The sequence below is a fragment of the Cucurbita pepo genome, chromosome LG11 (genome assembly GCF_002806865.2).
Source record: "Cucurbita pepo subsp. pepo cultivar mu-cu-16 chromosome LG11, ASM280686v2, whole genome shotgun sequence".
Lineage (NCBI taxonomy): Eukaryota > Viridiplantae > Streptophyta > Magnoliopsida > Cucurbitales > Cucurbitaceae > Cucurbita > Cucurbita pepo.
In genome coordinates this window covers 6,963,376-6,978,370 of record NC_036648.1, presented here as the reverse complement: position 1 = coordinate 6,978,370, position 14,995 = coordinate 6,963,376, and the positions used below count along the sequence as shown (strand labels likewise).

At 39.7% G+C, this 14,995-nt stretch overlaps 2 protein-coding genes across 5 annotated transcripts; both read right to left on the bottom strand.

The window, feature by feature from the left end:
* Nucleotides 1-2,569: 2,569 nt before the first annotated feature.
* LOC111804746 (nuclear envelope-associated protein 2-like) lies at nucleotides 2,570-6,377 on the bottom strand. 2 transcript variants are annotated; one of them, XM_023689523.1, is made up of 6 exons: nucleotides 6,098-6,377; nucleotides 5,556-5,810; nucleotides 5,346-5,453; nucleotides 3,456-3,917; nucleotides 3,258-3,359; nucleotides 2,570-3,109 (listed from the first exon to the last, which is right to left on the bottom strand). In XM_023689523.1, the coding sequence occupies exons 2-6, from the start codon at nucleotides 5,712-5,714 to the stop codon at nucleotides 2,939-2,941; spliced, it is 1,002 nt and encodes a 333-aa protein (XP_023545291.1). In that variant the 5' UTR covers nucleotides 5,715-5,810; nucleotides 6,098-6,377; the 3' UTR covers nucleotides 2,570-2,938. The 2 variants fall into 2 exon arrangements, with proteins under 2 accessions (XP_023545291.1, XP_023545292.1); XM_023689524.1 differs by lacking the exon at nucleotides 6,098-6,377 and adding an exon at nucleotides 5,937-6,091.
* Nucleotides 6,378-7,474: 1,097 nt separating this feature from the next.
* LOC111804730 (probable L-cysteine desulfhydrase, chloroplastic) lies at nucleotides 7,475-10,721 on the bottom strand. 3 transcript variants are annotated; one of them, XR_002816564.1, is made up of 3 exons: nucleotides 9,135-10,721; nucleotides 7,972-8,086; nucleotides 7,475-7,852 (listed from the first exon to the last, which is right to left on the bottom strand). XR_002816564.1 is itself a non-coding variant. In XM_023689501.1 (2 exons), the coding sequence occupies exon 1, from the start codon at nucleotides 10,511-10,513 to the stop codon at nucleotides 9,146-9,148; it is 1,368 nt and encodes a 455-aa protein (XP_023545269.1). In that variant the 5' UTR covers nucleotides 10,514-10,719; the 3' UTR covers nucleotides 7,475-7,852; nucleotides 9,135-9,145. The 3 variants fall into 3 exon arrangements, 1 of the variants encoding a protein (XP_023545269.1); XR_002816565.1 differs by having other exon boundaries at nucleotides 7,972-8,067; XM_023689501.1 differs by lacking the exon at nucleotides 7,972-8,086 and having other exon boundaries at nucleotides 9,135-10,719.
* Between the last annotated feature and the right edge of the window lie 4,274 nt (nucleotides 10,722-14,995).

Sequence of the window (14,995 nt, the reverse complement as noted above, 5' to 3'; positions counted from 1 at the left end):
CTCACTTTTGATTGTTTCTTTTCTTAATTAAATCATCACTTTGTAAAAGAAGTAATGATTTTATTGACTCTAACTATTAGGACTCGTTCTAACCAAAGAATTCGTATATCTCAAAAATGACTTACCTTAGCTGTGAGATCCCGCATTGATTAGAGAGGAAAATGGAGTATTCCTTATTAGGGTGTGGAAACTTCTCCCTAATAGACGCAAATTGTGAGGCTGATGACGATACGTAACGGGCCAAAGCGAACAATATTCGCTAGCAGTGGGCTTGGGCTGTTACAAATGGTATCAGAGCCAGACCCCATAGGATGTGTCATCAAGGAGGTTGTGTGCCAGCAAGGACACTAGTGACCGAAGAGGGGTGGATTAGGGGATCCCACATCAATCGGAGAAGGGAATGAGTGCCAGCGAGGACACTAGACCCTAAAGGAGATGGATTGTGAGATTCCACATCGATTGAGGAGGAGAACGAAACATTCTTTATAAGGGTGTGGAAACCTCTCTTTAACAGACGCGTTTTAAGAACTCTGAGGGAAAACCCGAAAAGGAAAGCTCAAAGAGAACAATATCTGTTTGCGGTGGGCTTAAGCCGTTACAAATGGTATTAGAGCCAGACACCAAGCGATGTGCTAGCAAGGAGGCTGAGCTTCAAAGGAGGCTGGACACGAAGCAGTGTTCTAATAAAGACGCTGGCCCCAAAGGGAGTGATTGTGAGATCTCATATCGATTGGGGAGGAGAACGAAACATTATTTATAAGGGTGTGAAAACCTCTACCTAGCAGACACGTTTTAAAATCCTTGAGAGAATGCCCAAAAAAGACAATATCTGCTAACAGTGGGCTTGAGTTGTTACCGGGAGTCGTTACCGAGGATGATAATGACTTCTAAAATTCCATATGTTACTTGTATGCTACTTAATTTGCTCATTATTGTACATACTTTAGGTGGCAACTGCCTCACTTTTGATTGTTTCTTTTCTTAATTAAATCATCACTTTGTAAAAGAAGTAATGATTTTATTGACTCTAACTATTAGGACTCGTTCTAACCAAAGAATTCGTATATCTCAAAAATGACTTACCTTAGCTGTGAGATCCCGCATTGATTAGAGAGGAAAATGGAGTATTCCTTATTAGGGTGTGGAAACTTCTCCCTAATAGACGCAAATTGTGAGGCTGATGACGATACGTAACGGGCCAAAGCGAACAATATTCGCTAGCAGTGGGCTTGGGCTGTTACAAATGGTATCAGAGCCAGACCCCATAGGATGTGTCATCAAGGAGGTTGTGTGCCAGCAAGGACACTAGTGACCGAAGAGGGGTGGATTAGGGGATCCCACATCAATCGGAGAAGGGAATGAGTGCCAGCGAGGACACTAGACCCTAAAGGAGATGGATTGTGAGATTCCACATCGATTGAGGAGGAGAACAAAACATTCTTTATAAGGGTGTGGAAACCTCTCTTAGCATACACGTTTTAAAACAGTGAGTCTGACAGCGATATGTAACAGGACAAAGCATCAACAGCGTCGTTGTGAGATCTCACATCGGTTGGAGAGAGAAACAAAACATTCTTTATAAGGGTGTGGAAACCTCTTCTTAGAAGAGGTATCTTAAAAATCTTAAGGGAAAGCCCGAAAGGAAAACCTTAAGATAACAGTATCTACTAGTGGTAAGCTTGAGCGGTTACAGTCGTCATGGAGGATCTAGAAGTGTTCGAATTAAGCGGGTAGTCTTCGAGTGCATAGCAAAGATTTAGGTGGTGGTATTGGTAATCCATAAGGGTTAGTGGTTAATACTTAAAATCAGGGAAGGGATATGGTTGGTGGATGTCTAATTGTGTCCCATTTTGCACAATGAAATGCCTTGTTCTTCAATTTAAATCATTCATTCATGCAACTATTTGAAAGGGACATTGAATTTGGTGATGCCTTACACCAAAGATTATTAATGTAGAGTGATTTGATATCACAACAGTCTTTTGTACTCTCTTTCCTAAGGTCTCCATCACCACCACCACGAACCCATACCTTATTGATCAGATATCTCAAGGTAAGAACACTTGTTTGAGATTTGAATCACTCCACAAGCAAGATCGTTCATGTCAAGCTTGAATGATTCTAAACATGTAACATAAACTATATAGAATTGCAAAGAAACTTAGTCATTAACGAAAGGAAAAGGTAAGAACACTTAACCCTGATGATAAGGAATCATTCCAATGAAAAGGAAAATTCAGATTACCTTATTGATCAAATATTTAAAGGCAACAACACTTGATTGAGATTCAAATCACTCTACAATAAAGATCGATTATGTCAAGCTTAAATGATTCTAAACATGCAATCTAAACTACATAGAATTGCGAAGAAATTTAGACATTTGCTGAAGAAAGCTCTTTTCGACCGATGTCTTAGTTAACATCTATTGTGGTTATAAAGTTCTATAATTCACGTTCAAAAGGCTACAACAAAATAAAGGTGTGCACTGCTACGTTCAAATAGATGTAATGTTGACTAGACTTGATGTAACCATCTCGACTATGAAATCCTATCTTTATTAGTGTTATAACATTAATCATGTATGCTTGAAAGAGTAATGGCTCGGAGTGATATTTCAAATAATGCAACTATAACAACTCGTATAATCATCGAGCTCGGTGATTTGGTAGCAAAGAAAGGGGTGGTTTCGAGCTAATCATGATGTTGTAGGAGGAATTTGTGAACAACTAGCTATGAGTGGTCACAATGAGTTGGTAGCCTATTGGAGAGGTAAGTGTTATAGACATAAAGCATGGAACATCACACCTAATGTGGCCTCACTAAGCCTACAAGCCACCTAATTTGATTGAGCTACATGCTTGGTGGTCTCATTTAGTTTAGTGGTCATTCCTCTACCTTTTCCTAGAGCTAAGACTATACATTCTAACGACTTACTTCATCGCTTCGAAAATACTACCAATATCAACATCGACATCGAAACCACGACCTTGAACCCCGAGGATTCCCAGAAGTTTTGTTTTTCACCATCCGTTGTAGGACCGGCTCCTTGTTTTGCTGCCAACTGATCCCTCAGTTCCTTAATGGCTTTCTCCCGTCGATCCCCGATCTGTTACGAACCAAATGTAGTTTAGTTTCATCTATAACACGTGGGTCCAAAAAGGCAGGTGGGTCCAAAAAGAACGTTTTATCGACTATGAGTCTTGTCTACACTAAAGCTAATAAACCATCAAATTCTAAGCAAGTTTAGTGTTTACTCTTTGAAGTTTCCGTGTTTGAGTGCGAGCTTCTTGTAGACAGAACTCTAGCTTTAACACCCTCTTTTTCAGCTCGTGGTCAGCTCGTCGTTGTTTCTCTAACTGTTGATAAGAAAATCAAAATATATAAACGAATACGAAAGCGGTATGGTACGAGGAAGTATACCGTACACGGTATAGCCAAAGAAGTATGCATACTTGTGACTCCAACTCCTTGGTTTTAAGCTTCCAATGAGAAGACATCATTTTGATTTCATTTTTGAGTTTTGTTATCTCTTCGTCTTTTGCAATCAACAGCTTGTTGATCTTCTCCACATTTCTGGGGGAAACTTCATCTAATATCTTCCTCAATTCACAATCCTTGCTCACACCGGATTTGGCGAGAGCTTCGGTAATATCGTGCTCGACTCTCGTCACTTCATCTTTCAGCTGCTTCTGAGAAGATTCCCTTGCTTGGAGATCTTTCTGTAGGTTGTCGAGTTGTTCTTCTAACCTTTTCACACGATCTTCGTGTTCTTTTATAGACGTGTTCTTTTCGTCCAATTCCTTCAAAAGCGCTACACATTGGTTCTGTGCAGATCGAGCTGATGCTGCACTTGCATCGGCAGTTGCTTGAGCGGCGGCGAGCTGTAGTCTTAGTCCATCCAACTCATGGAGATACTGTATTCGACAAAGAATTGGTTACATACATCATTCTAAAGAACATAATGATGGATTTCATCAGACCCCTTTTCTATAAATCCTTAAAAGCAAAGGAATTGGATTTACTATGAAACCATCATGAAAAATGAAAAAACGAACAAAACGGTTCTGCAGCTATCAGATGGGGAAAGAAACTGTAACAGCCCAAGCCCACCACTAGCAGATATTGTCTTCTTTAGGCTTTCCCTTTTGGGTTGACCATCAAGGTTTTAAAACGCGTCTGTTAAGGAGAGGTTTTCACACCCTTATAAGGAATGTTTTGTTTCCCTCTCCAACCGAGGTGAGATCTCACAAAACCACCCCCCTTGGGGGCTAGCGTCCTCGCTGGCACACCACCCGATGTCTAGCTCTAATACCATTTGTAACACAACCCAGACCCACCACTAGCATATATTGTCATCTTTGGGCTTTCTCTTTCGGGCTTCCTCTTAAGGTTTTAAAACGGGTTTGTTAGGGAGAAGTTCCACACCCTTATAAGAAATGTTTTGTTCCCCCTCCAACCGATGTGAGATCTTGCAATCCACCTCCCTTGGGAGCCCAGCGTCCTCACTGGAACACCGCTCAGTGCTTGGCTCTAATACCATTTGTAACAACCCAGGCCCACCACTAGCATATATTGTCCTCTTTTGGGCTTTCTCTTTCGAGCTTCCCCTCAAGGTTTTAAAACGCGTCTGTTAGGGAGAGGTTTCCACACCCTTATAAGAAATGTTTTGTTCCCCCTCCAACCGATGTGAGATCTCGCAATCCACCCCCATTGGGAGCCCAGCGTCCTCACTGGAACACCGCCCAGTGCCTAGCACTAATACCATATGTAACAACTTAAGCCCACCGCTAGCAAATATTGTCCTCTTTGGGCTTTCCCTTTCGGACTTTCCCTCAAGGTTTTAAAACGTGTCTATTAGGGAGAGGTTTCCACACCCTTATAAGGAATGTTTCATTCCCCTCTCCAACCAATGTGCGTTCTCACAATCCATCCCCTTAAAAACCCAACGTCCTCGCTAGCACACCACCCGGTGTCTGACTCTAATTCCATCGCTTTTCTTAAGTATTAACAAATAGTAATTTATAGATTCATTTAAACTTTGCCTTCATTTTCCCTCCTACCAACCAACAGCATATTCAAATCAAACAATTATTTGAATTCAAGTAATGGGAGGGAAATAACAATTAAAGTAACAACACAGTACTTTTTCCAGCTTTCCTCACATTGAAAAAGAAAGGAGCAAAACAGAGAAGGCATTCACGAAGAGGAGACTAAGATGTGTAGCTTTTTGGGAACTTTATAGCCAGATAGAGAAAAGTAAAGCAATCACAAGCAGAGTATGATAACCTAAACCAATAATTAATCATGAAAATTCCAGTAAGAAACAGAGTTGGGAATGGAACCTTGGTGGCAGAATTTGCAGAAGCCTTGAGCTGTTCATCCCTCTCTTCCAATTCAACATGCAATCTCTCAATTGCTTGTTCCATATTCTTAGCCTTAGTCTCTGCTTCCTGCAAAAACAGCTCAAAAAATCACTCAAAAGCTTGAAAGATAAACAATATGATAGAAAAAAAAAGGTGCCCAAGAATCCCAAATCATCCAAAATCACATGCCTGCCTTGTTTGGGCCTCTTTAGCAAACGATTCTTCCTGAGATGAAAGGCGGCTTCGAGCCTCCTTCAACTCCGCCGCCAACGATACCACATTTCGCCTGAAGCTCTGCTTCCTCTCATTCAAATCCTTCAGCAATGGATCAACCTCTTGAACAGACATCGAGAGAACAAGATTCTGTTCCAATGGCGTGAAGAAATTTGGCTTTCAAGATCAGCGGTCTCATGAGGTTGCTTTGTGAAACCTAAAATGAAGCATCTGCATGTGGGAGAAGGCAGTAATTTCAAAACAGAGTAAAGAAATAAATGATTGAAACTCGTGAATTCATTCAAATTATCAACAGAGCTTTGAAACCCATTTTCAACTACATTCTATAACACAAACCCAGAATTTTCTCGGGAAAATTCGGTCCAGAAAATCAGTCAAAGATCAAGAGAATATGAATATCCACAACCCCACAACGATTTTTCTCCTTAAAAATCTAACCCATAATCAGAAATCGAGAGATGAATCGAGATTACAGAGAAAAGAGATAGTTAGATCACCATTTTTGAAGCGGAAATGAGAGATCGCAAGAGTTGTAATCGAAAAACAAAACGATCCAGTGGCTCTTTTGACGTCTAGTTGAAGAAGAAGAAGCAGCAGTAGCCAAGTGGTGGATTGTTCTTGTTGTTGTTGACACTTGTGGAGTAGGATTAAGGATTAAGATATTACTGATTCAATGGCCCTTTTGACGATCTTAGGCTTTGCGGACGGAGGGGATGTGGACTTCCGGTGGCGATTTGAATTCATTAATTGGGTTACTCGAATTGGAAGGATTTGAAATAACTTTTTGTCAATATTGGGGCTGGAATTGAACGGCGGACAGAAGAGGCCGACAGCTGAGCAAATGGGTGGATTGAGGTTCGGGGTTTGAAAACTCTCGAGCCTCGGGTTCGGGTAAATTGACGAATCCAAAGCTGAGATTTGTGTGGTTCGTGAGTTTGAATTGATTGTGGAAGCGCGGCAAAATTCCAAACCTAGAGTTTGAAATATCTTAAAAATTAATATAAATATATATTTTTTTAAATCTGAATATTTAAAAAAAAAAATGTATATATATCCAAACTCGTGGTCATAGACAAAATAGACATCAATTAGTCGACAATCGTTCTTCAAATGGAGCGTAGCCTGATTAACACATATATATAATCTTTAACATCTACTCAAAGGTCGTGCTTGTTGAATCTTTGAGGTATCCCTAGGTTAAGGCTTCGAGTAAACGTGAGTGCTCTTGGATTAGCAAGGATGAAACCCCAATACTCTAATTGACCGAAAGAGAACTTAGATTCACCTGACCATTAGGCAGGCTAGAGATTATATTATATGTCAACACAATAGAGCGAGTGGCTCTTCTAAGTGGGCTGCTATGTGATAAGATTACAGAGAAAGCGACACCTTCGTGTAACATGTTGTGGTCTTAACGCCCGTAGTGATCAGTTTCACGCGCTCTAAGCCCAGCCTGCGTGCGGTTAGGAAGGTTGGCCAGAATGTGAGCAGTACCACTCACCCAACTCTACCACTTACAGGCACGATGCCTTCGTGTAACATGTTGTGGTCTTAAACGCCCGTAGTGATGAGTTTCACGTGTTCTAAGCCCAGCCTGCACACGGTTAGGAAGGTTGGCCACAATGTGAGCGGTACCACCCCCACCCAACTCTACCACTTATAGGCCCCCGTCCGTCCTACAGCCGCCCAAATAGGAATCAAGTAGGAATCTATACATACATATACATACATATATATAACCTCAGTTGATATAATCTTCTTTCAACAGTCTCAGAATTCATTGCTCAAATGTGAACACAGAGATAAGAACAGCCACTGAACAAAAGCATTGAGATAATCTCATCAATAACTAAAACATGAGAAACCACAACATCAGCTGGAAATGTAAGGGAATTAGATTTATTAGAAACTGCAATTCATCAAAACCTGTAGTCATTTTAGATGGAGGATACAGAAACCGCTCGCTGCACAAAAACTCCATAGCTCGACAACTCCTAAAGTTACAATCCAGTCTAGCCTACATTATATGGCTTTTCCTGGGACGACGAAGACGCTACTTCAATCGATAGTTAAGAGTCAAAAGCACGAGATTCAAATATGTACAAGTACTATCCTTATCATGAAGACTGATACACAGGTTAAGTTCTTCTCTAGGACTTTATTTCTGAAGTGTTTCGGGGGTGTGCTCATGGTACCGAAACCATGGCTATGCAGTAGAAGAGAACCGTCACGAGCTGCTTTCATAAGCCTTGCTGTATATACAGATATCGAAAACTACTTATTTATATGATCAGCATAGAGAAATAGCCAAACCGAAAGATATGAATGTTCATGCATTTCGAAAAGACCTCAAAGGAGCAAGTTTATATACCATCTTACACGATCGAAAGCAGAAATATTTCTTTTTACCAGTCGAAGAATCAAATATGCAAGAAACTTTATCATGACATCGACGCTGACCCGAATGCTGAACCAAAGATGCAACACTGTTTAATGTAACTATTCAGAAAGATACTACATGAAATATAATTTAAAGACACTAATTCAGCATCAAGGGGCTCCGCCCGAAAAATGTCGAATAAAACATGTTAGGTTGACTAAGCTTAAAAGCTTATGTTCCTGTTTTTATTCTCTCTGTCCTCAGAGGTTGTCTGGTTTTTTTATAATAGCTAAAGTTGTCCTTCATAAGATCATGGGCCTGTACACCATAGTCCTAATATAATATATATTACAGGTCATCTAATCAAAAGCAGTTTCTATTTGCAAAATATGAATCACAAAGCTAATATCTGTGTTAAAAGAAACCTTTGAAACCTCTCTAAACACGTTTTAAAACTGTGAGGCTAACGACGATATGTAACGGGACATAGTGAACAATATCTACTAGCGGTGGGTTTGGGCTATTACACAAGCTGACATAAGTAACCATAAGCCACAAGTCGGCTTCACACATCCATGAGAAAAGACAGGACGAGAAAATGGGAAGAGGGGGTTATAGAGTAAGGTTAGAAGGGACGGGTGGGGACTCCCATGGATCATTTTGTGACATAGTACTTTGAGAACAGAAACAATTTCATTGATGAATGAAATAAAACGTCAATGAAATTAAAGGAGCTTATTGGGCTCCTAACACCAAAAACAAATTATAAGTACGTTAGACAATAAAGGTATATAAGGATGACGATGTAAGCTACAGAAGGGTAGTCATTGATCGTATAGTCTACCTGTAACAGCCCAAACTCACCACAAGCAGATATTGTCATCTTTGGGCTTTCCCTTTCGGGTTTCCCTTCAAGATTTTTAAAACGCGTTTTCCAGGGAAACGTTTCCACACCCATATAAAAGAATGCTTCGTTCTCCTCCCCAACTGATATGGGATCTCACAATCCACCCCCCTTTAGGGTCTAGCGTCTTTGCTGACACTCGTTGCATATGAACAGAACTTCAATTTCTCTTTTTACCTTATACGATCCCAAGTAATAAAAACCATCTAAACTACACAAACCAGATTCAACGAAGCGATAGAAACCATACCTCCTCCATCCTCATTTGGAGAGTTGAGAGCAGGTGAAGCCGTCTCGCACAAGTTCATTGATTGCGTCTCTAAACTTAACGTAATCTTCAAATTTGTTGTACACTTGATGTGAAATTCGTGCATACCCTGTTACAATCGCAGTTTCCCCCTTTCTCGGAGCACGATAATATATCGGTACTTCAACTCTAAACTCTTCCCGCAAATGTGTTCTCAACTTCAGAGTATCAGACTCACTCGAGATACCTAAGCAAGAAGGCAACCCCACCATGATCATACTTGCACACATACTCGGTGGGCAGCCGAGATGAGTCTTCCATGCTTCTACTAACATCTCTCCCATCTTAACAACAACCTCATGGTTACGTTTTTTGATTCCCTTAATCCCATCTTCAAACCTATTAACAAAATTCAAAACCGAAGGCACGACCAACTGAGCGCTATAATCCCTCGTTCCAATCCAAGCACTTTCTATAGCCAACCCATTACCATACTCGTGAGAAACAACAGGATGATGCAAATCAGAATGACCAGGGGACCTCCTAGAATACAAGAAAGCAATTGAAGGTGGACAAAAGAACCACTTATGCAAATTACTAGTGTAATAATCAGCACCAATGTCTTGCATATCAATATCAGTACACCCAATAGCATGAGCAGCATCAACAAAAACTTGGTCAACACCCTCTTCCCTACAAATCTTAACCAGCTCCTTAACAGGTATAACCACACAAGGCATCGATGTAATATGATCAATCACAGCCAAACGAACCTTCCTACCATTAGCCTTACCTCTCTCTAACGCCTTGCGAAATTCACATATAATTTCATCATTAGATTTAACAGGAAAAGGCAATTGTACCTCAATTACATACCCACCAGCTCGAGAAACATACGCCTCTATTGATTTCTTCACAGCACCATACGCATAGTGTAGCATAACAGCCGCATCACCCTTCTCGAATCTCCCCTCGTTGAAATCCCTAGCGATTTTCTGAAGAACGATAGCAGCGGCAGTGGTGGCATTATCGACTATAGAAACTTCATCGATCTGCTCGGCATTGATGAGGTTTTTGATGATGGTTCTTGATTCAAGAATCCCTTTCTTGAGGTCGTTGAAGTAGAAGCGATCAGGCTGGCGAAGGAACTTGAGCTGCCATTGTTGTTGAGCAGAGATGACAGAAGAAGGGCAACAGCCGAAGCTTCCGTTGTTGATCCGAGCAACGGAAGGGTCGTGGTGGGCGAATTCGGATTGAATTTCGGACTTTGAAATGGAAGTTGAGGAGATTTTTGGCTTTTTGGGCAAGTGGGTATTGGCCTCGCCGTTGAGATGCGGCGTAGAATCAGTGTGGGGGTGGTTTGTTTCACAGTGGGAAGCCATTGGAGGAGATGGGTCGGAGAATTTAGGGTTTAAGAGTGATGGGTGATGGTGAAATTGAAAGAAAATGAGAAAATGGCGCAATGGGTCGATGAGAATTAGGGAGAAATGCGTTAAGAGGAGGGCTTTGCGGAGAAGGGAAAACGTTAAGGCGAATGATGAGTAAAATAGTGAAGGTTTAGGACAAGTGGGGTGGCATAGTGCTACAACGGAAAGACAAATGGAGAGACATATTGGCATCCTCCATTATCATCAGAGTAAACTAGTCAAGTGGGCAGTTTTAAACTTTGTCCATTTATCGTATCTCTAGAGATGTCGTATATAGTCTAGGTCATCTCTACCCACATACCTCTAGAGATGTCGTCTATAGCCTAGGTGATGAGGATTTCTTGATTAAACGGAGAGAAAGAGAGAGTAGAAGACATTCTTTCACCGTGGCGACCGAGTTATATTTTTCGTCACCGCCTTTGTCCTTTTATCATCTTCATCCACGTACAACTAGAGATGTCGTCCATAGCTCAGGTGACGAAGATTTCTTGATTAGACAAGAGACAAAGAGAGTAGAGAACATTTTTTCACTGTTAGATAAATGGGATGGCGACTGAATTATATCTTTCGTCACCGTCTTTGTACTTTTATCATCTCTACCCACGTACAACTAGAGATGTCGTCCATGACCCAGGTGACAAGAGGATTTCTCGATTAGATGGAGAAAAGGGGCGGCAACTAGAATGTAATTTCCGTCCCCGACTTTGTCCTTTTATCACCTCCACCCACGTACAAGTAGAGATTTTTTTTTAATGCTCATTTTTTGTTCCATTCATAATTTTAAAAAACATGTTTTTATTTTTAAAATGAAAAGAAGTTAAAAAGAGACAATTTTATGGTTGAATCCTACCGACAAAAACCACACATATTGTAATAAAGCAAAGATGTTGGAAGACATAAATTAGGTCAGTCAATTGAGTGACTATAATTCAATTTCCCACTATAAAGTTTATGCCTATTTTTGCCTTTTCCATTCAAATTTTAAATATTTTAAAATAAGTTTAAGATGGAGGCCGTCACATATACATACGTGTAGTTTAGGTCAAGGTACCCGTTTAGTTTGTTGTAAAGAGAAAAAAAAAACGGTCAAAGTCAATCTCGAAGGGGTAAAATGGTCATTTCTGCCTCCTCACGATTTAAGATTACCATAATACATCCTTAATTAGGAGGATGAAGAAGAAAAGAGAAGGCAGGCATCCCGGACGAGAGACCAGATGGATACCTAGTACATGGTGAGCACGAGGTTTACAGATCCTACAACTTAACGTTAACAATATGGACCCATTAAGATTTTCCACCTGACCCTTTGTAGATGAAAAACTGGTGATGGTCGACTCTAGAATTCTAATATACTTTGAGGCCACTAGTGTTGGATTCTGGATTATGAATGTGGTCGTATCTCACAGACTCGGGATACACAAGAATGATGGTATAAGGAGTGAATAAGACGTATATAGTTCAACCTAGAAACCATACTAAGTCCAAAGGAGTAGATGCACTCTAAGGTAGATTAGGGTCGTGATTAGTCCAACCATGAGCACGTATGGTGTTAAGTTAGATGAACGAACTAGGAACCACTAGGAGCCTGCAGCATAAAGTCGGGGTATTTAGCTCAACGTCAGTTTTGATTTAGAGCCCACAGGTAGGTACTTACTGAGTATATTTTTATAATCATTCTTGATTACTCTACTGAAGAAGAGTAATTTTCGACTCACGGTGCATATTGTATTTATTTTTCGTACAACAATTATGAGGTATGAATCGAATCGAGGTTGATGAATTATTAACGACGTCTTTAAATTTGCTCAAAGAATATATTCTCAATTTCCATTATACAAAACTCCAAAACCCTCCTCTCCTTTTCTCCTATATAAACCCTTCTTTCTCCCTCAAACAACCAACCCCTCTTCTTATATCTTCAAGCCCTAGCTAGCTAGCCATGGCCTCATCCAACGACGAGAGACGAAAGCCGAAGTCACCCTCATGCTGGTTCTCGATCTCCACCTTGTTCAAGTCTCGAGCCCGTAGAAAAAGGTGGGACGACGATGCGATCTCAATGGAAGATACACGAAAGGTGTGGCCAAGCGATGATGACAAAGGTCGACACTGGGTGGCCGAGCCTGGCATCGATAGAAAAGCCAAAGCTTACATCGATAGGATCCATTATCAAATCCGCTACTCCGTAGCCGAATGACAAACTCACTCCAAACCTTTCAGCTAGTTCTAAGTGTATAGTGAATGCATCCTTCTAAGTATATTGCTTAATATGTAACGCAACCCAAATCCTTAAAGCTATATAATTAAACTCTTATTAACTATAATTAATCTTGTATTAATGTCTTTAAAATGTAAATGGTTTCAATGGGTTGTATTAATCGAGTTATGAAATTTCGGGTTTAGTTTTGAGAAAAAAATGAACTTACGGATCGAATCTCGGGTTATGCAATTTAGGGTTTAGTTTTGAAATAATAATGAACCTACCGTTCGAAATTCGGGTTATGCAATTTAGGGTATAATTTTGAGATAATAATGAACCTACCGTTCGAATTTCGGGTTATGCAATTTAGGGTATAGTTTTGAGATAAAAATGAACTTACGGATCGAATTTTGGGTTATGCAATTTAGGGTTTAGTTTTGAAATAATAATGAACCTACCGTTCGAATTTCGGGTTATGCAATTTAGGGTATAGTTTTGAGATAATAATGAACTTACGGATTGAATTTCAGGTTATGCAATTTAGGGTATAGTTTTGAGATAATAATGAACCCACCGCTCGATTTTTGGGTTACGCAAACCTATAAAAAAAATTTGAGTTCAACCGTTATAAGGTGAAGGATTGAACTCTCGATTTTGAGATAATAAACTTTTATATTCTCTTTTTCTAATATAGTTTAGGTTCGTAATTTAAATGCAAGACAAATAAAATATTAAAAAAAAATACATTAGAAAGTAACAACGAGCTCGTGCTTTAAGCCAATGTTCGTTCTAAACAATGTGAGCTTAGAATCAAAATCGATAATATCATATAATTCGTGCTTTTTACTAATATTTTAGAAAATCATGCTCGGTTTCAAATTTAAAAATAGAAAAAATACGAAAGCCATAGGAATTTTTGAAGTTGAATCTAACCCGACACAAACCGAACACGTCGTAACAAAGCAAAGCTATGGCTAGACCTAAATTAGACAAGACTAATAAGACATGACCTAATTCTTTGGACAACTTCTTTCACATTGAGTGATTATAATTCATTTCCCCTTTATGTCTATTTTGGTTTCTTTAGATTTAAAGCTCGAATATTTTCAAACAAACCTAACTCGAAATGCTCACACGTATACTATAAACGTGTAATCGAGGTTATTCTCCAAATTTAGTAATGTTATAAAAAAAAAATTATAAGTCCACTCTTAGTAGATACTGTCCGCTTTGGCCCGTTACGTATCGTCGTCAACCTCATAGTTTTAAAATGCGTTTACTATGGAGAGGGTCTAGCCCTACTCCGACTAGTGCCTTGCACTGCTCGGTGACTAGCCATANGGGGGGGGGGGGGATTGTGAGATCCCACGTTGGTTGGAGAGGGGAACGAAATATTTCTTATAAGGGTGTGAAAACCTCTCCCTAGCAGACACGTTTTAAAACCGTGAAGTTGATAACGAATCTTAGAAAGATTATTCTCTGATTTTTTATATTGATTCGGGCTCTCGAGTTTAAAATACTCATTTGACCGTGACCAATTACACATTTGTTCCATTTCGAGTCATATTAAATCAATGGTTGATTGCTCAAGATTCTTAGTCTTGAAGAAATGGAATTTTGTGCTCCTTTTGCTCTCTTTTATTCTTTTTGCTCTAATTATAAAGTATTGTCGTGCTTATTCACACCATTTTGTACCTTCTTCTTACTAACTATACTATTCATTTCTTTTGTCCTAAGTTTGTGTTAGGATCGATACTCGTTGTTAGCTCTGATACCAATTGTTAAAATCGCTTAACAACGCACACACTCGATCAAGATGAACATAAAAAAAAATAGGAGAGAAAAAACAAGGAATACAATGAAAAAGAGAGTAAGAGCTCGCTAATCGGGTATATATATGGTTTCAATTTACTAAATATAACTTACAAAGATTTAAAATGAGATATAATCAGACAAATATATCTCTATCAAATCTTTACCAAATATCTATCTCTAGTGACCAGGCTCGTATCCCAACAATCTCACCAGTTGGAGACTGATCCAGTCAACCCAACAATCTTCTCTATCAGATCTTTACCAAATATGTTCCAAATATCTAGTGACCTATCCCAACAATCTCACAGTTGGAGACTGATCCAGTCAACCCCAATAATCTTCTCTATCAGATCTTTACCAAATATGTTCCAAATATCTAGTGACCAGGTCCGTATCCCAACAATCTAGGAGACTGGTCCAGTCAA

Coding starts and splice junctions, on each gene's coding strand:
- LOC111804746 (XM_023689523.1), bottom strand. CDS start 5,714: ATGTCTGTTCAAGAGGTTGATCCATTGCTGAAGGATTTGAATGAGAGG. Junction 3,918..5,345: donor CTGCAAATTCTGCCACCAAG/GTTCCATTCCCA, acceptor TGTCGAATACAG/TATCTCCATGAGTTGGATGG. Junction 3,110..3,257: donor AAACACGGAAACTTCAAAGA/GTAAACACTAAA, acceptor GGTTCGTAACAG/ATCGGGGATCGACGGGAGAA.
- LOC111804730 (XM_023689501.1), bottom strand. CDS start 10,513: ATGGCTTCCCACTGTGAAACAAACCACCCCCACACTGATTCTACGCCG.